The sequence below is a fragment of the Cetorhinus maximus genome, chromosome 5, assembly GCF_964194155.1.
Source record: "Cetorhinus maximus chromosome 5, sCetMax3.hap1.1, whole genome shotgun sequence".
Classification (NCBI taxonomy): Eukaryota; Metazoa; Chordata; class Chondrichthyes; order Lamniformes; family Cetorhinidae; genus Cetorhinus; species Cetorhinus maximus.
The window spans coordinates 53,233,786-53,258,161 of NC_135883.1; the positions used below are offsets into that span (position 1 = coordinate 53,233,786).

General features: G+C 43.5%; 1 protein-coding gene across 2 annotated transcripts in view; it reads right to left on the reverse strand.

The window, feature by feature from the left end:
• sntg2 (syntrophin, gamma 2) overlaps positions 1-24,376 on the reverse strand; it is a 1,221,259-nt gene that overhangs the window by 323,352 nt on the left and 873,531 nt on the right. For both annotated transcript variants that reach the window (XM_078541872.1, XM_078541871.1), the window contains exon 9: positions 23,177-23,268. In XM_078541872.1, coding sequence (XP_078397998.1) covers positions 23,177-23,268 — 92 coding nt within the window. The remainder of the gene's footprint in view (positions 1-23,176; positions 23,269-24,376) is intronic.

Consider the following 24,376-nt stretch of genomic DNA (forward strand, 5'->3'; position numbering starts at 1 on the left):
TAGGCCCCCCGTGTGCAATGCTATTCCCAATCTGAGTCAGTAAGGATTTTAGTGGCAGTGTCAAAGCTGGCATGTGGTCTGTAGCTCAGAATAATGCAAGGCATCCCTGATTCTTTCAAATTGCTGCCATTTAAAGGCTGCATCATACCCATTTGAAGGGAAGGAAAAGTAAAGGGTTAGTTCCCAGGAGAGCAGAGCTACATGCAACATACTTTGCATCAAACCTGACAGAAGCAAAATGAAAATACACCGAAGCTCATCCTACAACCATATAGCTGGCGAACATAACATTTTTATCTTAAAGCAGTACTTCAGATGTCTTCACTGAATGGGGACTCCTCAGTATTTTATTATTAACTGTTGACTGCTATCTGCTCCTGAACTGTAGCCTGCAAAAAAAAGCCTCAGGGCTATCAACCTGATACTGATGGAAAAACAAAAAGATGGAAGTGGAACCGGCAATGCAACATTAGTACCTGGCATTAATTATAGATGGTGCCTTTTGAGTGCCAGAGCTGCCCAATTTCAAAGCTGCAATCCATGTTAAGAAATTGGGTTTGTTAGTGTTCTCTTTGGTGCTGCCTGTGCCCTTAGAGCTTGAAAATGGCATCCATAGTGAATGTGCATGCTTGTGGAGTGAATTGCGCGGGCATGATATTTGTCAGGGCATTAGCATGGACAGAGTAAATTTTCGCCGGCAATATGCAGAGTCGGCATGTCATGACATCAATTAGCATGCAACACTGATCTGACTTTAATGGTGACATTTTGGAGCTCAATGTTCCAGCTAATGGCCTCTTTTAACCACCCATAGCTGAACATCTGTTCTGATCAGAGCAGGAAAGACCCCTACCATCTATTTAAAGGGATCATCAATAAGTTACAGGTTGGTTGCTCTGCATGTTGCTATGATTTTACAAGTGTTTGGTGCTTTGCATAGTTGCTTCAATTTGCAAAAGTCTACAGGGTGTAGTGTGGCAGTTGTTGATGGACTTTTTGATGACATTAAGGTTTCTGCTCAAACCATTTGCTTCCAGTGTACCAGTAGGAATTCCCCTTGGAATACTGCATGACTTGGGAAATGAACAGACACCACATAGAGCAAATCAAGCTAGTGAAAGAAAGAGAGGGAGAAGGGCTCACGGCAGGAGAGCAGGTCTGTTTAGAGTTTTCAATTCTCCTACCTGACCCTCAGCATGGAACAATATGTGAGATGTCTGTACTTCCTTAGGGTCATCCTCATGCTATGGGTGGTTAAAAGAGGCCATTAGCTGGAACATTGATCTCCAAAATGTCACCATTAGAGTCAGATCAGTGTTGCATGCTAATTGACGTCATGACATACTGACTCTGCATATTGCTGGCGAACATTTACTCTGTCCATGCTGCAGCCAAAACTCCAACCTCAGGGCAGGGAAAGGACTGCATTGTAAATGACTGTAGTGACCGTGGCAATGGACTTTTATGGGTCTGGCTCCTTTCTGGCTGCAGCTACAGATATTTGCAATGTCTCATAGTTTGGCATCCACTGTCGCGAAAGGGGAGTTACCAAAGCTCTCTCTATTTAATTATATGTCAATCGCTTTAGCCAGAGACATTCAGACAAAGCAAGTGTCATACATGTGGCTTCGTTTGGATTGCAGGCTTCCCCATGGTGCAGAGTGACATGGACTATCCATACAGTAAGGGTATTGGCAGAGTAGTAGTGGTGGGAGAACAAATGCTGTCACCCTGAGAGAGGACAGCTGGTTTGTATTTCAATGGAGCCACTGCTACTTTCCCATGACGAAGCCTCAGCAATTCTAATAATCTGTTGGGTGACAGATTGCTGGACTGCTCCAGCACTCTGCAAGCCATCACACACTGCTACCTTGATGGTAGCATGCTGTCCTTGCTGTCCTACCTGAGCTTCCATTGCAGCACTCAGATATTGAGTGGCTGCTGCTTGTTTTACAATGGAAGCTTCGAATTGAAGCATGCTGATGTTGTTGGCCATCTCTTCAATGCTGGAAAGTAGGCTCCAAGCTCTGTGCAAAGCCCTGTGGCAAGTTGATGCTGAACATTGACCGCAAGTTTTCTGGTAGCTTTGCAATGCACCAAACATTTTATCATACATTACCATCGGCATTCTTCTATAGGCTTATCCATTAAAGTGTTCACCTGAGTCTTCTGCAGCAGAATTTGCATATAACTTCCCTTCTCCAATGAGTTGTCTATTGTGTTATCCTTTCCCCCTGCCCTGGCTGCTGTACACTTGTCTCTAATCGATCCTGTAAGACATGTTCAGTTCAGTGAACAAGCTGCTGCAAGTTTGAAATCAAGTGACTATACTGTGACTTCATCATCACCATCTCTCTGGTTTTCCTCCACTGTCTGACCTGTTTGGACCTCCTGGCTTTCTGAAAGGGAAAAGGCACAAGGATAGGGGTCTGGTGTGGGGAATTGTAGGGTGGGGGGTGCGTGGGGAGGTGGTGTGGAGGGCTTGGGTTTGAGTAAGAAATGCATGCTTGCACTATCTGAAACTTATAAATCAGAGGAGAGTACCGGATGATGCTAAGTGGGATGTGAGAAAAAAAATAAAGAAAAACTTGCATTTATATAGCGTTTTTCATGATCACCAGGTGCCTCAAAGCACTTTACAGCCAACGAAATACTTCTGAAGTGTAGTCACTGTCATAATGTAGGAAACACAGCAACCAATTTGCACACAGCAAACTCTCAAAAACAGCAATGTGATAATGAACAAATAATCTGTTTTATGGGGCAGAATTTTGCCCTTGATGGACAGGCGGGCCCCACTGGCTCGGCAGCGGGCAGGCAGCTAATCGTCGCTGCCGAAACGGGCCCCGCCGCCATTTTAAGTGGGCAGGCTAATTAAGGCCATCCCAGCGGGCCGCCCGAAGGGAAGCACTATGCACTTCCTGTGCGGGGGGTTGGGATTCCCCAATTGTCAGAGTGCGCTCTTTTGTGCATGCGTGCGAAAGAGCGCTTATCTCCCTGAGACTAAGTGCTGTCTCAGGGAGATCAGTGAAAGGTTTATAAACTTCAAAAATAGAAAAGTAAAAAAATTAACATGTCCTCCTCATGTGACAATGCACACTAGACAGGACATGTTAATAAAAAGCACAGAAACTTTGTTAAACTTTTTAAAAAACAGATATGAAACCTCATCCCGCCGGTGGATGAGGTTTCATGTTTTTTCAGAAGCCTGCTGGGGCTCCTGGCCTGCCCGCTAACCTTAAGGTTAATTGGTTTAACTACTCTGTCAATGGCTTCAATTGGCCATTGACAGGTCGGCGGGCGGACAGCTGATTTCGCTGTCTGCCCGCCTTGCTGAATATTTAAATAGGGCGGGATGACGTCGAGGGTTCCGATACATCCCGCGTCATTTTTGCATCGGCGAGCGGGCCCCGCCCCCAGCTCGCCAACGGAAAAATTCTGCCCATGATATTGATTAGGTATGAGGACACCATCATCTTCGAAAGTTTCGGCCCTGTCACTAGCCATGACCTCAGCAATGCGCATCCCAAAAATGGCCAACGTTATTGCCCCATTGGGTTAGGACATGCAAGCACCCCATGTTCTCCTCTTGTTTGCTCTTGCTGCCACTGCTTGTGTGTCACCTTATCCGGCAAGAGAGAGGGATACGTAACTATGAGTATCGTGCAATTTTCTTGGTTAACGTGACTACCATGGTTAAATAGCTGCCGGTATGTACAAGATGAGAGGTGTGGGTGCGAGGCTTACTGCAGTGTTCAGTGTGTGAGGATGAGGTGAAGCTATGGATGTTAGGTATGGTTCCTGATTGATAGAGATTGTTGGTAAGTGAGTGATGGGGATGTTCTGAATTGAGTGATGCACGAGGCTTGTGTTGCAGTTAGTGGGATATGACACTTGACGATGCACTCACTGTCCTTGACCACTTATGTGACATCACTGAACTTCTTGCAGCATTGCATCCAGGTCCTTGGGCTCGACCCCTAGCATTGACCTCCACGACTATCTGCTCTCATCGCCTTCCGAGCCTGTGTCTAAAGGGTCTCAGCCCCCTGCAGATGCAGGACACCTCTTCTCCTTTCTGCCTCCTCCACCTACACCACATGGACTGCAGCGGTTCAAGAAGGCAGCTCACCATCACCTTCTCAAGGGCAACTAGGGATGGGCAATAAATGCTGGCCCAGCCAGCAAAGCCCACATCCTGTGAATGAATTTTTTAAAAACCTAGACCTCTAGTGGAGTGCTTGAAAACCTAGGAGCCTATTCGGAAATGCTCAGCACAATGTTCACAATCCAATCTTTGAATTAATTTTGACTCTAGTAATCGTGCTATTGAATTGTGTGCAACATCTAACATCTAATTTCTTACTTCTTCTAAGTGATTCTTTTCTTGAAGGGCTAGCTGTGCTGCTGGATGTCCAGCTTCCCTGGGAGATTGTTTGGCTGCAGAGTTCCCTGACAGACTGCTGGGCTTCTGCAGATTACAGACCTCCTAGTGCTGTGCACTGTATTACTGTTGTGGCTGTACTTGCCAAACTATTTTCAGGCATATCTGCTGACATTTGCACAGGGATTTGCCATCAGCTTTACCACCTAACCAACTCAATCTATGATCACTGCTGTGGGGCACTCCCACAACATCTCTTATTCCGTCTAAGAGGCAGGCATGGGGTCTGAGAATCTCTACCTCAAGACTGTTACTAGATAATCTCCCAATATGGCAAAGCTAGCCAAGGATGCTTTTGAAGATTTGAGCCCAAAGCCTCTGAAGAAGCATTCTTGAGAGATGCAGCTACTGTGCCTTTGATATGTGCCACTGAGGGTTCCACTGCTGATGTCACAGGAGTTGCCATATGCTCCATGGCAGACTGCAGTGCAGGTGAATCTTTCATCCATGACTGCAGAGATTGTGTTAAGTCAATCTCTATACTGCCTCTTTGGACGTAGCAAAGTATTTTACATGAAGTGTCATTGTAGACAACCCTGCTCAGACATTGATCTCTATTTGCAAACAGTTTTTGCTACCTGGATCCCAAGAATGGCAGAAATCATGCAAGACTTTTAGCTAGTTGCCCAAAGTCAGATATCTGCTATGACTACTTACTTCTCCCCACCAATTGTACTGTGACCCATTCTATACTTCCTTTTCAACCTTGCTGTCTCATGTTCTTGTGAAAGTGTGCTGGTGCTCATCAGAGGTGGCATCTCTGATACAAGATATTGTGAAGTGCAGTGTTCCTCAGGAATATTGTTATAACTTGACATTTCCATTCCTAAGAAAAAAGAAGAGAGCGATATATCATGCTGGCTGAAATACCCTTTTCAAGCATTGCTATCACTGAATGATGCTTTGATGTTATATAAGGTGATATGGACAACCATTTGGAAGAACATTCCATGATATGATCATGGGGGCTAGCATTTAGTGAAAGAGAAGCCTTGAACACCACTTTTCCTCAAGTAGCTCAATGGTCTCCTTATACGAGGACAGGGTTTTGAAATGCTTAGCTTCTCTGATGGGTTTGCTTCTATAACACCATGACCTTCAGGCAGAAAGATAGGGACTGATTTCAAGTTGGACCAGGTTTCAAGGAGATGGGGAGGGAGGCAGTTGCTGACATAAGTTTCAGACCCAGAGTTTATAACTTCCAGGCCTAATTTAAATGTCACTAGTATACTTCCTACTATCCAAGTGTGAAAAGATGCAGAGCAGCTGCCAGCAGGCAAAGGCTGGATGGATCTTGGCCAGGAATGATGGGGAAGGGGTTTTGGGGGAGTCTCACATGAGGGAAGGGAGATATTTCCTGGATAGGGGAGGCTATAACTTTGATTGTGGTTGCCAGAGTGGCCACACAAAGGAAATTATTTGGATCTGCTGGAAGGTATCTTTGTCCTTTAGCCCAGTGAGGAAACCACAGCAACTTTCTGGCTCAGATCCCAGTTAAAACGTCGTTGGGGTCCCATTGATGTCAGAAGGCCCCAGTTAGCATTTATGCACAACTCCTGCCTAAGTCCTATGAACATTTGATCTGCCACCAAAACCTTCTAAAAGCATGCATTGTGCTGGTTATCTTATGCACTGGTTAGCAGAGTTCACCAATCTGGGCAAAGTTTCTTGCCTTTCTTTCCCGGTCAATGCTTGTCATGAGGAGCAGTGCATTTTCCATACCATAACAGATTAGGTCCGAAATATTTTTCTGAATCTTTCTTCTGGGCTGTCAGATTTGATAGTTGGGGAAGTGGCTTTACAATTTACTCTTCAAGTCCTCCAAGTACTTCTGGGAAGGATAGCAACCTATGCCACAAATGTATTCCCTTTGTTCACTCAGACCAGGCTTCCAGGGTTCATCATGAAATGTTTGCTTCTCTCCATCTGACAAAGCATTGCGTAGCAAGATTTCATCAACAATTGCTTCCCAACTCTATACTGTTGCTGCATGGCTGTTTATTGTCATTAACAGTGCTAACTCTAATTGTTAATTGTCCCACTCCTCTGTGTGGGAGGTAAAGTGTATGATATATTAATAATCTATAGCACAACAAAATGAGGAGTTAATGAGCATTCATTGTATTGCTTAAAAATGTATGTAATACTCAGTTAATTCTTGATCTGCATACTAACTTACAATTTCCAGGCTGTATCTATACCCTCTCTCTCTCATATAACTATATGGATACAACGTTTGCATATTCTTACTTTGAGATTCCAACAGATGCTTTGAGACAATTAGAAAAGTGTCAGGTTACATTAAACAACTTCAAGTTCTTAAGCTTCTTTTTCACGTAGTTAACGGGTTTGGAAGCTCTTTTACGTTACTTTGCCAATATTGCTATAGTAAGCCTTCCCAAATAAATAGCACTGCCTTGGTTCTAACAATGCCAGTTCCTGGATTCAACCATTCCTTTGTTTTTTGCTAGTGCGTTTTTAGCATTAAGCAAGTATTTAACAACTTTTAAAAAAAGCGTTACCAACTCTCAAACTTTGAGCCTCCACAACTGTAGCAGTTTTTTAAAAAAAAAGACGTAGCCACATGACCAGATTGGGAGTGAAAACAAAGCACACTCAAGGGGCAGAATTTTACGACCCCGTTTCGGCGGGGACGGGGCCGTAAAGTGTGGCGAGCCATTATAAACCCCATTGACTTCAGTGGGAACGTAAAATCCTGCTGCTGTAAAGCTGCAGGCTGGACAAGGAATCTGGACAGATGTGAGAAAAGTTGCTGCAGGGCATTGGACCTTTCACAAAAAGAACCTTAAGAAACAAAAGAAAATAATATCTGCATAATCCAAACACACTCCCTCAAAAAACTCAAATATTAACTCAACCTGGAAATCATCAGGGATATTCCCTTTAATCATATATTGAGAATTTAAATAGACCTTGTTTTGCTAAGGAGATGATGAGGAAATGTTTTTGTAATGAATATTGAAAAAAATATAGGTATGAAGATGAAAATGACAAGCCTTTAGGCCTAATCAGTCTATCCCTTTTTGACCCTAACCCCCAATTTACCATGGTGTCCCTCAATCCCTAATGCATCCATCTATTTCTTGAACTAATTTTGATTTTGAACTGCTAGCACAGAGCTTCAACTCTAATAGATAGAAACATTTTGGAACCGTGTGGCTGAAGTCGTCCTATAATGCATGCTCCCAATAGGCAAGGCTCCAAGCTGGATGCACTATTTTTATAAACTCACCAAACACTCTGTCCAGTCTATGGACTTTGGCAAGTCAATCCATTATGAAAAAAAATCTACCCCACATTCCTTCTTATTGTAAATTTTCCAATTTATAATTTGATAATAACAAAAAGTCATCAATTGACATCTGATTTGCATCATTGCTAAGTTAAACAATTCAGTTTAATACTTGCCACTCTTATGGAAAACTTAAATATAGATTCCTATGTTTAAAGAGTATGCAGTGCAGACATTCCACAGATTGTTTGCTCAGTGAGTAATTATAAGAGCAAACACGGGATGCACAAAAATGGAAGATCATATAATCAAGTATGTTTAACTTGATGATATCAATCAACTAATTTTAATGCATTCAATATGCAAAAAGTCATAGGTAAATATGAGATTTCTATTAGCATGGAAGGGAGATTAAAATTAGCCCTAATATGTGTTTAATGTTGGATAGCAAAAGTTTTAATTTCTTGTGTGGTAATAAAGATCTCCAAAAGAATCTATTTAGCATGCTGTGATCTGACTCCAGCCTTCTAATCATCTCTCCTTCCCTTCTCACTCCTCAACCTGTGGCTTCATTAGTTGTGCTTTCTGCAATTTTCTCCCTAGACCTCAGTCCCTTTAAAAAAAAAATCTCAAAACTCAGAGCTTCAGTGAAGCTTCCTGCTCCTGCTCCTCACATTTTTCCTTTCCGGGTGTGCAGCCCTTTCCAAAGCCTATGTGTGAAGGACATGGGATTTTTTTTTTCCCCCCATTAAAAGGAAATTCAAGCTCTTATAATTATTTGTTCCCTTCATTTAATCTTCATTTACAACTCCATGAGGGGTCCTTCACCTGCTTTGCTCTCTTCCACTGCACTGTAGTCTAGTTATTCAAGCCAGTTAAGGAAGGTTTTGAAAATTATAACTCCCTGATCCGCCAAGGCAATCTCTATTATTGATGCTTGACTTACTGTTTTCCACACTTGATGGTTCTTGAGACTTAGCAATAGAGGAATTAGGTTTTCCATGGTTCATTTCTCTCTCTCTTTAATAACTTCAAGCTCAACTCGAACCAAGCATTTATTGGTTTCTTTATTGAAACAGTTAATCAATATTGCATTGTTTTGCTGTTCCACGACTCGGGAAAAAAAACAAAAGCTTCTCATCTGTTCCCTCACTTAAGATGTGGGCATTTTAGGCCTGTTCCCTCTGTTCTGTGTTCCCAGTTGAAGTTATAGTCTTTTTTGCATCTACTTCATCTATGCTTTCCATCATTTTAAAGACCTGAGTTATATCCCTGCTCAAACTATTTTTTTCCCAGTGACCTAGTGCTACATCATGTATTATTTGTCATTTAAGCTATTAAACTTTTTTTCATTAAACTCAACTCATCTGACATTCTCATTATTATTAAGAGCTGCTACCAGAGAAGAAATCACTCAGATATAAAATGCTCATTTGATCATTTTTTTGTTCTAGCTGCATAATGATATTCCATGACATGAGCTATTAATGTCTAATCAATTTTATTGTAACACAAGGCAATAACGCTGGGAATAAGATTGACACATGACCATTTAATCACTACAATGAGTTCCACTTATGATCAGCAGTTGTACCAAACAGGACAGAGGTTTACATCCATAAAGGCTGTGACCTATCAGAGCGTTAAGTCCACCACACACACTGCGCCATGAGAGGTGGGGCTTGTGACCTTCCTGCATTAGTTTAATGCCAGAAGAGCCTAGATTCCATTTCTCTAGCACATTCAGTTTTTAAAAGAATAGTGCTTTATTGCCTGCCCATGAGTCTAGTGTGCTTAAGACAGATTGCGAGTGATCCAGCCGGTAATCCCTTACAGCCCATCTCAAATGGCATCACCTGCTGATAACAGCCCCAAACTTCCATTTCACCTTTAGATCTGTATACATCCTAACAGAACTTAAGTGCGCAGCTTCCAGACCATCCTCCCATGGGTAAGTAGTTGTCTAATCAGCATTCTTTTCCTGGTTGGGCTCCACAGCACAAGGTCCAGATGAAGGTTTGTCCAAAATGTTTAGCTGAAGATTGTTCACAGCTGTGTGGTGACATCCAGAGCCAGGATTAATGCTTCATGATTTCAGAACATGTTAAAATTATAACATCTCACCACTTAGAAGGAAAAAACAATTCGGACCAGTACTCTTATTTCCCAGTTTTTACTGGTCTTCCGTTTTAAGTTATACAAGAGCAGTTCTGACCAGTATTCATATTTCCCAGATTTACTGTTTTTTTTCTTCTGAGTAGTGGCAATGGGTCAATGGTGAGATTTTCAAGCTTTTTTCATGTATTGTCTGCTGTCAAAATTGATTAAAACATTGTTTAAATATAGTCAGTAAGTTGCTACCAGGAATATATATATTTAAAGGCACCAACAAGGGAATGATTAGAATTTTATGTATATGAACAGAGGTTTGTTAGGACATTGGGGGGGAGAAATTGGCTAACTGCTAAAAAGGGGCACAGAGATTTGAGATGGGCTGTGTCTGTTCATTGCATTGGAGGCAGCACAGTAAATTGCTGCTATCAGCTGCTTTACATGGTTGCTGCAATCAGCCGGCACTACCATGCTCTTCATTAGCTGTATGCATCAGCAGAGTGGCCAGAGTTAGCACTAGCTAAAGGCAGCTGGCATCTCATAAATGGGAGGTGCACTGTGGCTGCAAGAAGTGATGGCAGTCATTTAAAAAGATAACCTGTGCTGTGATACTTTGAGGAAAAGCTGAATACATGAGAGAGCATGCACCAACGTTTACAAACCCTGCACAGGTGGTCTTGGTACAAGACATGAAGAATAGGAGAGTTTATCTGTATCGGCAGGAGGCCAACTAGGTAGATGCTCAGGTGGCAGTGGGAACAAATAGCAGCTGAAGTAAATGATAGGAATGTTGTTCCAAGAACATGATGAAGTGCAGGAAGAAGTTGAATGACCTTGCACAAGCTGGCAAGGTGAGTGAATTTATCTTAAATGTTATGTCCTGCCAAATACACCACTAGCATCATCCAATGGTCAATGGCCACAGCCCCATCATCCACCCATCAACAACCTCTACCAATCAGAGCTCATCCTTTCAATTCATTTGGTTTACTTCACTCTCAGAGATATAACACTGTTGCAAGCCTCACATTCACAACTCACAGTTTACACATACTGGCAGCTCTTCCATCGTGATAGCCACAACATACTGCATAACACTCACTGACACACTTCCCTCTTATTTGCAGGAGAAGATGGTGCCTAACAGTATGGGACACCACTGAACTGGAGGAGGACAAGCGGAGGTTCATGTTTTAACATCCATAAATGAGACAATTCTGACCATCATGTTAAAAGGCATGACTGAGGCTGTGGCCACTGGCAACGCTGAAGCGATGAGTGTACCACATACCTAATCCTCCTTCTCTCATCCAACATCTCCCTCATTCCGTTGTCTCTTCTGACTGAGAAACTGAAGAGGGTATAAGTATGACATTTTTACTCTCCCACCTCCCCAACCCAACCCTTGTCTCTTTTATCATTTCAGGTATCCAAGACTGGAACCTGCCCAAACAAAGGAGGAAGACGAAGAACAAAGTGAAGATGAACAGCACTGGTCATTTGCCCTTATACTTGCAGCTACTAACTCAGAGACTGATACTGCACATATTAGCCAGGGAACGGGGAAAGGAGAGTGCAGGTGTCAGCTCATTGAAGGGAGAGGTTGCACAATAATTCTGCTGCAAAGGACTCAGATGTGTACTTCAATGGGCCATTCTACAGAAGGAGCTTGGTGCTTTGGAAAGCCTGCCAGAAAGCCTAAGGTAAAAGCAAAAAACTGCAGATGCTGGAAATCCAAAACAAAAATAAAAATACCTGGAAAAACTCAACAGGTCTGGCAGCATCTGCGGAGAGGAACACAGTTAACGCTTCGAGTCCATATGACTCTTCAACAGAACTGTGTTCCTCTCCGCAGATGCTGCCAGATCTGCTGAGTTTTTCCAGGTATTTTTATTTTTATTTTCTGCCAGAAAGCCTGCTTAATGTTAAAGAGCATGAAGGAATGCAGCACCAACTCAGTACAAAGCTTTGCGTAAAGCATAGAGCTCATCCTTTCCTACAGGAAAGGGTGGTCACCTCTATCTGCAGGCCTGTGGAACCCAGCATTGTGCAGTGTCTAAAGGTCAATATCATAGTTTTTTTGCAGCAGCTGCTGCTTCCATTGAAGATCTGTGAGCTGCAGTGGATGCACAGATTGCTGCCCTCATGGTTCTGGATGTCAGTGTTCAAAGGGGTTTCCATGGCCTCATAGCAGTCTCCAACAGATGACTAGGATTGCAGAGGCACTACCCCGGGAGAGGCTGTGACTCCATGGTGCATGAACCTACCATCCTCTGTCAAGGAGCCAGCATTTCTATTCTCACCCCTAGCACTCCACTAGTGCCTTTGCTGTTGTCAGGCAGCCAAGACTGCTGCAGCTCAGGTTGCATGGTGCAGTCTGCAGTCAGCAGTCAGGCCTCCTAGGCCCAGAGCTGCTCGAGGTCAGCTGCCAGGGTCATCTCCAGGGTCATCTACAGTGTCCTTCATTAAAGCTCAGCTGCCTTATACCACCTACTACTGGGCAGCTACTGGAGAAACACCTCACAGGAGCATTAGGACAGGCAAAGGCACATATGATGCAGGCACTAGGGAATTGCACAAGAGCGATTAGTTTAAATTTGTATGCATGATGAATAACTTTGGGTTGAAATATGGATTTTCTGATGATTTCTATTTTTGGCATTGACAGAAAGAGAAAATTGAGAAGATCAATGATAGAGGAAAGGTAAGGAGTGTGGGAGAATTGGTGAATGAGGAGTTATGGTTGAGGTTATTGCTGTCATTCAGTAATTACTTCATTATGTAGTGCCCATTTTGCAGCCTCTTCTTCTTCCTGTTCTTCCACTTTCTACTGCACTTCCTCTTGCTCCACACCCTTGCTCCTCTTTAGCTTCTCATCTGATAGGTGGTGGCAGTGATTGTCCCTACATAATGAAGAAGTGGTCCAGTGTGCAGAAAACTACCTTACATCCTGATGGCCACTCAGCTGAGTCCAGCAGACTCCTCCAGCGCAGTCCAGGTAGTGGAAATATTGCTTGAGGACACCAATGGTGTTCCTTGTGGCAGCATGGGTCTAGTATCATAGCCACGATTTTCCACTTCAGTTTGTGGCAGGCGTCATAGCAGGCGAGAGCGGAAAATATCGGGGGAGCAAAGATCGGTTTCACAACATCGTAAAACCAGTTTGCAATCGTCCGCTCCGCCCATCAATGGCAGGCCGCAGTTCCCGCCACCACATGTCGGGAACCTAATTTCAATACTTTAGCATCTAATTGTAAGCCCTACTCACTGGCATCATCCCCTCTCTCAGGATCATGAGCTCTTTTACAACGGTGCATAAGCGACATCCAGCTGGCGAACTGCACTTTGCTCGGGACTTCAAGGTCTGTTTGCCTACCTTGCTTCGGGCAGCAATCGCAGCCAACAGCACCAGGCTTCGCAGGCAGCACCACATCACTTTCAGGGGAGGGCTCACAGGCAGGTCTCCACCTACTAGACCAGTGGCTGCAAGGCTAGGGCTTACTTGGGGAAGGGGCTTTTCCCAGGGTGTGTGTGGAGGCACAAGTTCATCTGTGCAAGTGGGCTCAAGATGGTGAGGGCTGAGGGGGTAGTCTCCAGAGGAGATGAGGCCAGATGGATATGTGAGGGTGTGTATGAGAGAGTGAGTGGTGATGTCCCTTGAGCTGGCAGTGAGTGAGATGCCAGTGAATTTGTGATGGGTTTGAGAGTTTTTTTTTATTCTTTCACAGGATGTGTGAGACACTGGCTAGGCCAGCATTTATTGTCCATCCCTAATTGCCCTCAAGAAGGTAGTGTGCTGCCTTCTTGAACCACTGCAGTCTGTGTGGTGTAGGTACACCCAAAATGCTGTTCGGGAGGGAGTTCCAGGATTTTGATCCAGTGACAGTGAAGGAATGGTGATATAATTCCAAGTCAGGATGGTGAGTGGCTTGGAGGGGAACTTCCAGGTGGTGGTGTTCCCATGTGTCTGCTGCCCTTGTTGTTCCAGAAGGTAGTGATCATGGGTTTGGAAGGTGCTGTCTAAGGAGGCTTGGTGAATTGCTGCAGTGCATTTTGTAGATAGTATACACTGCTGCTCATGTGCATTGGTAGTGGAGGGAGTGAATGTTTGTAGATGGGGTGTCAATCAAGTGGGCTGCTTTGTCTTGGATGGTGTCAAGCTTCTTGAATGATGTTGGAGCTGGTGATATTGGATCTGCACTTGTCCAGGCAAGTGGAGAGTATTCCGTCACATGCAATCGGTTAGCGCGCGGTACTTATACTCCTGGCTTGTGCCTTGTAGACGGTAGACAGGTTTTGGGGAGTAAGGAGGTGAATTATTTGCCACAAGATTCCTAGCCTCTGGCCTGCTCTTATAGCCATAGTATTTATATGGTTAGTCCAGTTCAGTTTCTGGCCAATGGGATTCAGCGATTGTAATGCCATTCAATGTCAAGGGGCGATGGTTAGATTCTTTCTTGTTGGAGATGGTCATTGCATGACACTTGTGTGGCACGAATGTTACATGCCACTTGTCAGCCCAAGTCTGGATACTCTCGAGGTCTTGCTGCATTTGGATATGGACTGCTTCAGTATCTGAGGAATCACAAATGGTGAACATTATGCAATCATTAGCAAACATCCACACTTCTGACGTTATGATGGAAGGAAGGTCATTGATGAAGCAGCTGAAGATGGTTGGGCCTAGGACACTACCCTGAGGAACTCCTGCAGTGATGTCCTGGAACTGAGATGATTGACCTCCAACAACCACAGCCATCTTCCTTTGTGCTGGGTATGACTCCAACCAGCGGAGAGATTTCCCCCTGATTCCCATTGACCCTAGTTTTGCTAGGGCTCCTTGATGCCACACTTGGTAAAATGCTGCCTTGATGTCAAGGGCAATCACTTCCATCTCACCTCTGGAGTTCAGCTCTTTTGTCCAAGTTTGAACCAAGGCTGCAATGGGATCAGGAGCCAAGTGGCGAAACCCAAACTGAGAGTCAGTGAGCAGCTACTGCTAAGCAAGTGCTGCTTGATAGAATTGTTGATGACCCCTTCCACAACTTCACTGAGAGCTTAGAGTGATGAGATGGTTGCCTTACCCTGGCAGCACGGATGAGATCATTCATCCTTTTTCTGCACTGGATGGCCAACCTCTTTGGTGCAGTGTTGGCACTGACACCGCCTCCCAAGCTGGAGTGGTGAGATTTCTGGGTCTCCTGTGGCCACAGCAGTGTGGAGGGCATCATGATGGGCCTCCAAAAGGCATTCCAGGGACAGATCACTGAACTCTCCTTGGCTTCCTGGGCCATGTCTTCACCGGAGCAATCCTGGGCTGCAAGCATTGAGAACCGTGTGCACAGCTGCAGTTTAGATATGACACCCGTAGTGAGGAAATACTGAGGTAACAGTGTGCTGGGCGATTCAGAGGCTGCCCGCCAGCGATTCGGTATGTATCCTGTGGCTGCATGATTAATGAGGTGGGAAGCAGATGATACACCCTTTCGGCTGGCGGGAAAAATATCTTTCTTCACGCCTGCCACTGCATTTAGTGCAATTCAGAGAAAATTCCAGCCTATGTCTGCTGTAAATGTGAGAGTGGGTTCTGGACCAGAGTCTTGAGCCATGTCATAAACTTTGTCATCCAGCAATCAGCCTTTGGCTTGCTACGTAGTGTCAAATACGGGTGTCACACAAGGTTGCAGCAGAATGAAGTAACCATGACGACTGTCGTATTGAAGGTGTGCTGCCTGTGAACGCACACCCAGTGCACAGTGAGGACGACCCTTTCAGTTCATTAAAATGTTCCAGTTGACATGAGGAACATGCAAGGTAGTGTGTGTGCAACCACATCCTGTACCATGGGGAAGCCTGCAATCTATGTAAACCTTTGAGCTTGCTCCACCTGTTTGTCTCTGGTGAAAAAGAGAATTAGATGAAACTTTCTGTGTATGGAGAGTCTCAGTGACCTCCTTTATGTAGCAGTGCGCTGCAAACTGTGAGGCGGTGCTTACATCTCAGCTGCAACCTGGAAGGAGCTGGGGGTTTAAACATTTAATGGCCACAGTCAGTTTGAAAGCCACAGGCAATGCAATCCTTATGCTGGTTTAAGGTTGCAAAGCAGACAGCAGATTTCAGCCACAGATTCTTCAGTGAAGTAAAGATGAAGGGTCATACGGACTTGAAACGTCAACTGTATCCCTCTCCGCAGATGCTGTCAGACCTGCTGAGTTTTTCCAGGTGTTTTTGTTTTTGATCAAAAGGTTGCAAGCACATCTGGATCATTATTTTCGAGCATTAATCTAAAATCCAGCTGCTACAGAGCCCAATTTCTCCCCCAGAATGTCCTACCAGAAACAGTGATGGAAGTAGGACCCCCAAATCTTTAAAGAAAAGTGGATAAATAATTGGAAAATAAAAAAGTTAATAGTTTATGGGAATATTAGGTCCAAGGTCACCTGTTCATTGCAAGCATGCTACACTTACCACATACCATGTCTCAAATTACTCATAGATTTGAACCCAAAATGTTATTTTTTTGATAGAAAGAAAGGAACAGGTGACTTTGGACCTGTGGTTCTCAAAGCTCTCCACTACTGGAGTTTTCCTTACCTCATATCTAGGTCTGTTTTAGACCAATTGATAAGTTCATTACAATGATTATTTAGCAACTTCATTATCTTTATATCATGTAGTACTGTACAGTAAGGTAGAAGGTGAGCTCGATTGACCTTGGTCTTTTCTTGTCTAGCAATTCCTATGTTCCAATGATCTGGTTTCAGTCACAACCTTTGAATAAAAATCTGACTGATGTTGAGTGAAACATTCAATTTTGTCCAATATTTGTTATTAAAAACACTGTGAAAGGCTAGAGGAATAAATTAGTACCAAAGCAAAGGTTCCTTAATATTACAATTTAACCTTGCCCGCAAAAGAATCCCCTCACTGCACCTAATGACATTTTCATTGTTCACTCTCAAGTCTCTGACCTTCTCAGAATAAGACTGCTGAACCAAAGCCATTTTATCCTGAATTCACGGCAGGCTTCTGATATGCAATGTCCACAGGGACCGAGGTTGAGACTGAATCAACCCCTCAGTAATACACGTAAAAAAAAGTGAAAACACAAGGGAGTAGCAATAGTTTTTATGTCAACAAACCTGTTTCTATTTCTGCAAACTGAGCAGCAAAGGTACAAAGGAATGTTCATCAAGTGCCTTATACCATAATGCTAGAAGTTAGATTTGAATAGTTCAGATGTCCCTGGAAATTGTTTCATTCCTATGAAATTATCACTTCAAGGTACATAGAAAATTAAGTCTATGGTGCTCATGTTAATGTGCATTGAAGACTCAGAATAGATCGATGCAGCACAAAATTAAGCATCCATGAGGAGCAGCAGAATTGTATTCAACCACAATCTGTAACCTCATTGCCCGACTCTACTATGAGCCCAATGCAAAAGACAAGGCTGAAGCACTTGCAACCACCTTCAGCCAGAAGTGCCAAGTGGATGCTCCAACTCGCCCTCCTCCTCGAGGTCCCCAACATCATAAATGCCAGTCTTCACAGAATTCAATTCACTCCAGCTGATATCAAGAAATGACTGAAGGTATTGAGTGCAGCAAAAACTATGGACCCTGGCAACATCACAGCTGAATAACTGAAGACTTATGCTCTACAACTGGCTGTGACTTACCCAAGCTATTCCAGTACAGCTACAACACTGGCATCTAACTAGCAATATGGAAAAGCATCTCAAAAAACAGGACAAATCCAATCTGACCAATTACCGCCCCATCAGTCTACTTTCAAACATCTGCAAAGTGATGGAAGGTGTCATTGACAGTGCTATCTAATGGCACTTACTCAGCAATAACAAGCTCGCTGATGCTCAGTTTGGGTTCTGTCAGGGCCATTCAGCTCCAGATCTCATTACAGCCTTGGTCCGAACATGGACAAAAGAGCTGAATGAGGTAAGAAGGACTTCCCTTGACATCAAGACAGCATTTGATTGAACCCCAGTAAAATTTAATTCAATGGCAATTAGAGGGAAAGCTCTCCATTGGTTAGAGTAATAACCAGTACAAAGGAAGGTGGTTGTACACATTGGCGGTCATTCATCTCAGTCCTGGGGCATTGCTGCAGGAGTTTCTCTGGCCCAACCATCTTCAGCTGCTTATTCAATGACTTTCCTTCCATTATAAAGTTAGAAGTTAAGATATTTGTTGATGATTGCACAATGATCAGCACCATTTGCGACTCCTCAGATACCGAAGCAGTCCGTGTCCATATGCAGCAAGACCTGGACTACATTCAGGTTAGGGCCAGTAAGTGACAAGTAACATTTGAACCACTGAAGTGCCAAGCAATGACCATCTCCAACAAGAGAGAATCTAATCATTTCCCCTTGGCATTACCATCGCTGAATCCCCCCACTATCAACACCCTGGAGGCTACCGTTGACAAGAAACAGAACTGGACCAGCCATACTGTAGCTACAAGAGCAGGTCAGGGGCTCTGAATCCTGCAGTGAATAACTCACCTCTGGACTCCCCAAAGCCTGTCCACCATCTACAAGGCACAAGTCAGGAGTGTGATGGAATACTCTCCATTTGACTGGATGAGTACAGCTCAAGCAACAATCATGAAGCTCAACACCATCCAGGACAAAGCAGTCTCCTTAATCAGCACCTCATCCACCACATTTATTCCTTTCACCACCAGTGCACAATGGCAGCAGCGTGCACCATCTACAAGCTGCACTGCAGCAACTTGCCAAGCTTCCTTCGACACCTTTCAAACCCGTGACCTCTACCACCTAGAAGGACAAGGGCAGAATGGGAAAACCAGCACCTGCAAGTTCCCCTCCAAGCCACACAACTCTATCGTCGTTCCTTCTGTGTCACTGGGTCAAAATCCTGGAACTCCTTCCTTAACAGCACTGTGGTGTACTGACGCCACACAGGTTGCTGTGGTTCAAGAAGGTGGCTCACCGCTACCTTCTCAGAGGTAATCAAGGATGGGCAACAAACGCTGACCTTGCCAGCAACTCTCACATCCCAAGAACAAATAATAAAAAAAGAGGGCCAGCAGGTCCTATTAACAGTAGAGCTGCAAGTGGTTATATCAGCACATAATGAATGCTACCAGGAAAGAAAAGCAACTTTGTAAACAGTGTGCTTCTATGCAGGTGGTAACTTTGTCATCATCACAATACGACGGGCTGAATGTCCTTTTTCTACACCATAACTTTTCTATGGTTCTATTGTGTCAGAAATACAAGGCAGCGGGAATGTGCCAGAGCAAATCATCCTCCGACAACCATGAGTCTGTCTCCTGATTTATGTAGACTGGTGCCTATTTTTAAAAATTAAACCTGCAATGTGGTAGCACAGGATAGAGCATCCTTTTAACCAGATGGTAGACTTTGAAAATCAAACAATCAAATCTAGCTGACAATACATAAAACCAGACACTAAACTCTAGGTTACAGGTTCATTTCAACCAACATGGCTAGCCATATGGAATGCAATCATTTAGATGGTGCATAGCTGCTTTAAATCTTCAGGCCAGAATGAAAATATGGCACATTCAGGTGGTAAGCAAGCAATTCTTGTTACTTGCATGCTGATTTTCTCTTCTAAGATTCGCTATTTCCTCCAGCAGTGACACAGATTGTTTCATGGTGCATCATTAGGGAAGTCATATCTTGAATACTGGACCCAATTATTGGTACATTACAATCAAGAGGAAATTGCTGCATTTGAAAAGGAATCAGGTAAGAGTGAACAGTTGATTCAGGAACTTCAGATCTTTAAACTATGTAGAAAAGGTTACAGAGGAGAGAATTGGTCCAGCTCTTCAAATGGCATTGAGGCACTGATGATATAGCAATTTGTGAGCTTGCTGATTTACTATGTCAGTACATAACCAGAGGATATGCCTTTAAAATGAACAAACTCAGCTGAGAAAAGCAACTCTAGCCTACACCTCTCCACCGTGTCCCTGTGCAAAGCAATGGATATGTAGAACAAGTTTCAAAAAAACACTTTAAGCTGTATCAATTAACTCATGTAATGACAGCAGGAGCTTGCACTTTTTAGTTCTTTCCTTGGGAACAACATCTCAAAGTGTTTTACTAGAAGATAAAGACAAGAACGCAGCAATGGTGAGCAGGAAAGATAGACTATGATTGCCGTCAATGTACTTTCGAAAGGATTTTTAAGACGAGAGTGAAACAAAACAATTTTGGGGGAAAAATTTATAGAGCAGGGCATAGCGGGAGTGAAATCTGTCTCGGCTGGTAGTGCATCGGCGGCCCATTTTAGATTGTGTCCAACTTTCTTTAGCGCAATGGAAACGAAAATCAGGAGATGTGAAAACTGGACTACCAACGTCTTGTTCTACTGCCCAAGCCAGGTTTCCCTGCCAATGACTGAAGCAGAAGTTGCAAACGTGGAGTGCAGGAAGTGAAAAACAAGCAATCATCCAGGTTACAGAAGCTGAGTGAGAGAGCTGGGCTATGCAGCTCGAAGAGATAATTTTATGAGGCTCATTGCACCATTGGCCTTTCCAAGGGTCTCAACAGGAGAATCTTATTGAAGCCATGTAAGTGCAAATGGAAAAAACTGTCCATGGGAGCTGGGAATTTTCAGAGAGCCGTTTAATGTAGGGGGTCAGATAGAACAACCACCCCTGCACCCCCACTGACACCCCCCACCTCGGCCCCCATTCCTTTACTGGAAAATGGCAGAACCTAAGGAAAGAGGCAGAATCCTTGAGAAACCAAGATCCACCCCATTTTCCGCACTGAAAACAGAAATTGCTGGGTTTTCATCTTAGGCCAGACCATAATTTTGTGTTCAATATTTTTCAAGTCCATGTGTTGGAGCATCGGAAAAGATTAACTCACATTTGGAGACAAAAGAAGTCCATCTGCTCCTTGCATTTTATATGAATAAGAATATCACCCTGAGAATGGGATTGGAGTTTATAGAGAATATGCCATCTGCCCCACTACTACCTGTTCTGCTGAAATGAAGTGTGGGGAAGAGACTATTGCCTCAGGAGGCAGAGGAGACCAAGGCTGAATGGGTAAGGGTAGGTGAATATTTTCTAGTTTCTCTTAATAACCTTTGGGAACCAAGTGGCAGAACTTTCCCTCATAAGATTAAATGGAAGAAGTAGAAACCATGATGGTGTAGATTTTACTTGGTCTGTGAAATGAGCATTGTCAAGATACAAATAGGCCTTTTTCCGTTAAATGTTTGCTTATGGTCCTTTTAGTCCTGTGAGCAACTCTGCAGGTTAACACTGCAGACAGAGCAATGTCTCATATTAGTTCCTTCGGCAGAATATTCTTTATTTTCGGATACAAGAGATTACAGACAAAGTAAACAGTTGATTTACTGCTGGATGCAATTCCCAATCACAGCTGTAAATGCTTGATGTAACACTTAAATATTCAGCTTATAACAGCCAGCTATTTTAATGAGAGAATATTAATTCTAATAACGGAAAGAAGTGCAGGTCAGATGGGAAAATATCAAAACAAAGATTAAAACTCCCAAGTGCTGACCTGAATAGGATTCAGCTGTATTTTTATATGGAAGGTGAAGTGAGACAAGCAATTTGACCAATGAATAAAGCGTCAGCTGGTCATATCAGTAAGAGTTATTTAATCGGACTGAACAATTTCTTAGTGGCATGCCAACTGGTGGTGAGAGAATATTGGTAATGTAAACTTCAAATGGTTCGCAGAAACCACTTTCCTACTTCTGTTGACATTTTCTGAGAAAAGTTGTACCGGTTCATAAGGGATTGAAATAGAATTCAACAGGTAAATAATTAAACAATTCCACGGGATCTGGGCTGGGTCAGGATATGGATGGTAATAGGTCTATGTTTAAAATAGGAATGATTTAGAAGTGTGAATCTGCTGAACCTGGAAAATGATGGTCTATACATCAGAGAAGGTTCCAGTGTCTGGGGGTATTGGACCACCTGGATCCAGAGCATACAGGAAAATCAGAGCACATAACTGTAACAGATCCCATCCTGTCCAATTCTCCATTCTTTTAAGGAAGATTGGGCAGGCTTCTAACTGCCCAATTTTCCTGTGTTCACTGCTCTTTGATGATCCAGACAGAGAAACTTCACAATTTTCCCCAATAATTTGCATAGCAAATTACCTGGCCGAGTGTGTCTTGGTGCTGTGAATGAAGAGATGATGGACTGGACTGTCCTCTCAGTGCTGGTGTTTGTGTGTTGAGTTTCCATTGCCTGTGTGACTGTGCTGTTGAACCATTTACCTCTTGATGCCATGAAACGTTGAACCTTGAGTACATTAAGCTAATTATAACCTAAAGCAGGAGCGAGAGCCCTGGTAGGGTCATGATGTGGTGGCCTTCTAGTGGGAAATAGGACCATTATTAAAGGGTTTTTCAGCTTGAGCTCAGCCACTGCAACACATGATTTTCTGCAACCTTCCCATAGCCACCTGTGTTGCCTCTGAGTATCTTTCCCAAGAATAAAAGTCTATAAGCAAAGACTTTACATTCAAATCTGCACAGAGAAAATTGAAGGAAAAAGGGAAGGAAAGGAAGAATGGCTTGTATTTATATAGCACCTTTCATGGCCACATTACAGACGATTAAATACCTTTGAAGTTCAGCCACTGTTATAACGTAGGGAACATAGCAGTTTCTAGACCTGCAATGTGAAAATGACCAGGTCATCAGTTTTTAAGTTTTCAGTTCTGTTGAAGGGTCATGAGGACTCAAAACATGAACTGTGCTCTCCTCCACCGATGCTGCCAGACCTGCTGAGTTTTTCCAGGTATTTCTGTTTCTGTATCAGTTTTTAAGTGTTGGTTGAGAAATTAACATTGGCCATGAAAACAGGTAGGCCTCCCCTGCTCTTCTTTGAAATAGTGCCATGGGATTTTTTTACGTCCACCTGTGGGGGCTGTTGTAAGGTGATGGACATAGTTCGGTCTTATTAAGGTATTTGTAGTCTTAGGTAGTTCAACATAAGTATTTATTAACTACTAGAAACTACATACTTAGGTACAGTAAAGGTCCAAGCTAGAAGATGCCTCCATGCTTGCTTCTACACACAGCTCTGTCCAACACTACACTGAAGCCTAGGTGCGGGTCATGTGTACCCTTACATCACTGTGTGGACGGTACTATACTAAGTCCCATGTTAACTCTTTATGCGCCAGACCCTTACACTACAGGGGCCTTAGTTTACCATCTCATCCAAAAGCTTGTTTCTCTAGTATACATTCAAACAACAGGGTAAAAACACTGATAGATAATTTAAAATGAATACGTCACTGTGCATTGATAGTCTCTTACTGATTTAACAAAATAGCTTACAGTATTTGTAGAGTTCCCATTTAAATGTAAACCGCTATCAAACAGAGGAGAGGATGTCCCGCTGCTGTGGTCACTGGATGGCCCTGGTGAACCTACAAAATGTAAGAAACAATACAATATGTTTAGTATTGAGGAGCTGTCAAATGAGCAGGAAGAATTTAGGATTTGTTATAACCTTATCCATCAGGATGGTCACAAGTTAGTGAAGAATATGATGCCAAAACAATTTATAATTTTATGTGAAAGAACCTTTTCCCCCTTAGCATTTTAAAAGGCAAACACATTCCCAAAAAAGCCATTACAACTGTTAGACAAATATAAAAAGTCATGTATATTTGTGTAATGTATAAACAAATACAAATAAAAAGTCATACGCTATTTAGTTAATGTGTCTCATCCTCTTTTCATTTCACTTTCCCAACAATTCATTTTGTTTTCTTTCGGACATCACACTTCTGCACAAGTGAACAAACTTCACAGACATGTGCAGATAGGTCTGTGACAAGGGGCTGAATTTACAATGGTGGGGGGGAGGCTTAATGTTCGCCCCCCAACCCCAACTAAAGAGTCGGTTTAAAAAGCCTGTTCTGTACTCTGCGGTCGGCAACATCAAGGAAAGTGTGGGACTTCCGCCCATCAATGGGAGGAAGAGTCGCCCTAGGGAGCTGCTGGCCAATCAGATTGGCCAGCAGCTCTTGTAGTCCCCGCAGCCCCAGAGTTCAGCAGTGGACAGTGCTGGGACTGCAAGCTGGCCCAGGATGAAAGCCCCAGTGGGGGTTCTGGACTAGGGTAAGAATGGGATATTGGTCTGGGAGGGATCGGGTACCTTAGGGAGAGGTGGCAGAGGAGTGGGGCTGTGGGATTGCAGTGTAGGTGAGGAGGAAAGAAGGGGGTATACTATCTTCTAGGGGTGCCCCCAATGTGCAAAGGGCACCCCTCGCCCTCCAACGATAGTACTCCCTTCCCTACCCACGCACCCTTTTAAAAACTTTTTTTGAAAGAACAGGCTGCCCACTCCCACCTGGCTGCTTACACCCACTGTGTTATATCATTGGCAGCATAATATTGGTGTCAACTGGCTTCTAAATAAGCTCAATTGACTCTTAGTTATTTATTTGCATAGGTCTGAGAGGCTGCTGATTTTGGTGCTTGCCCCTGCTCAGGGGTGGGCAGGAAGGTGGTGGGCTAACTATTCCTTCT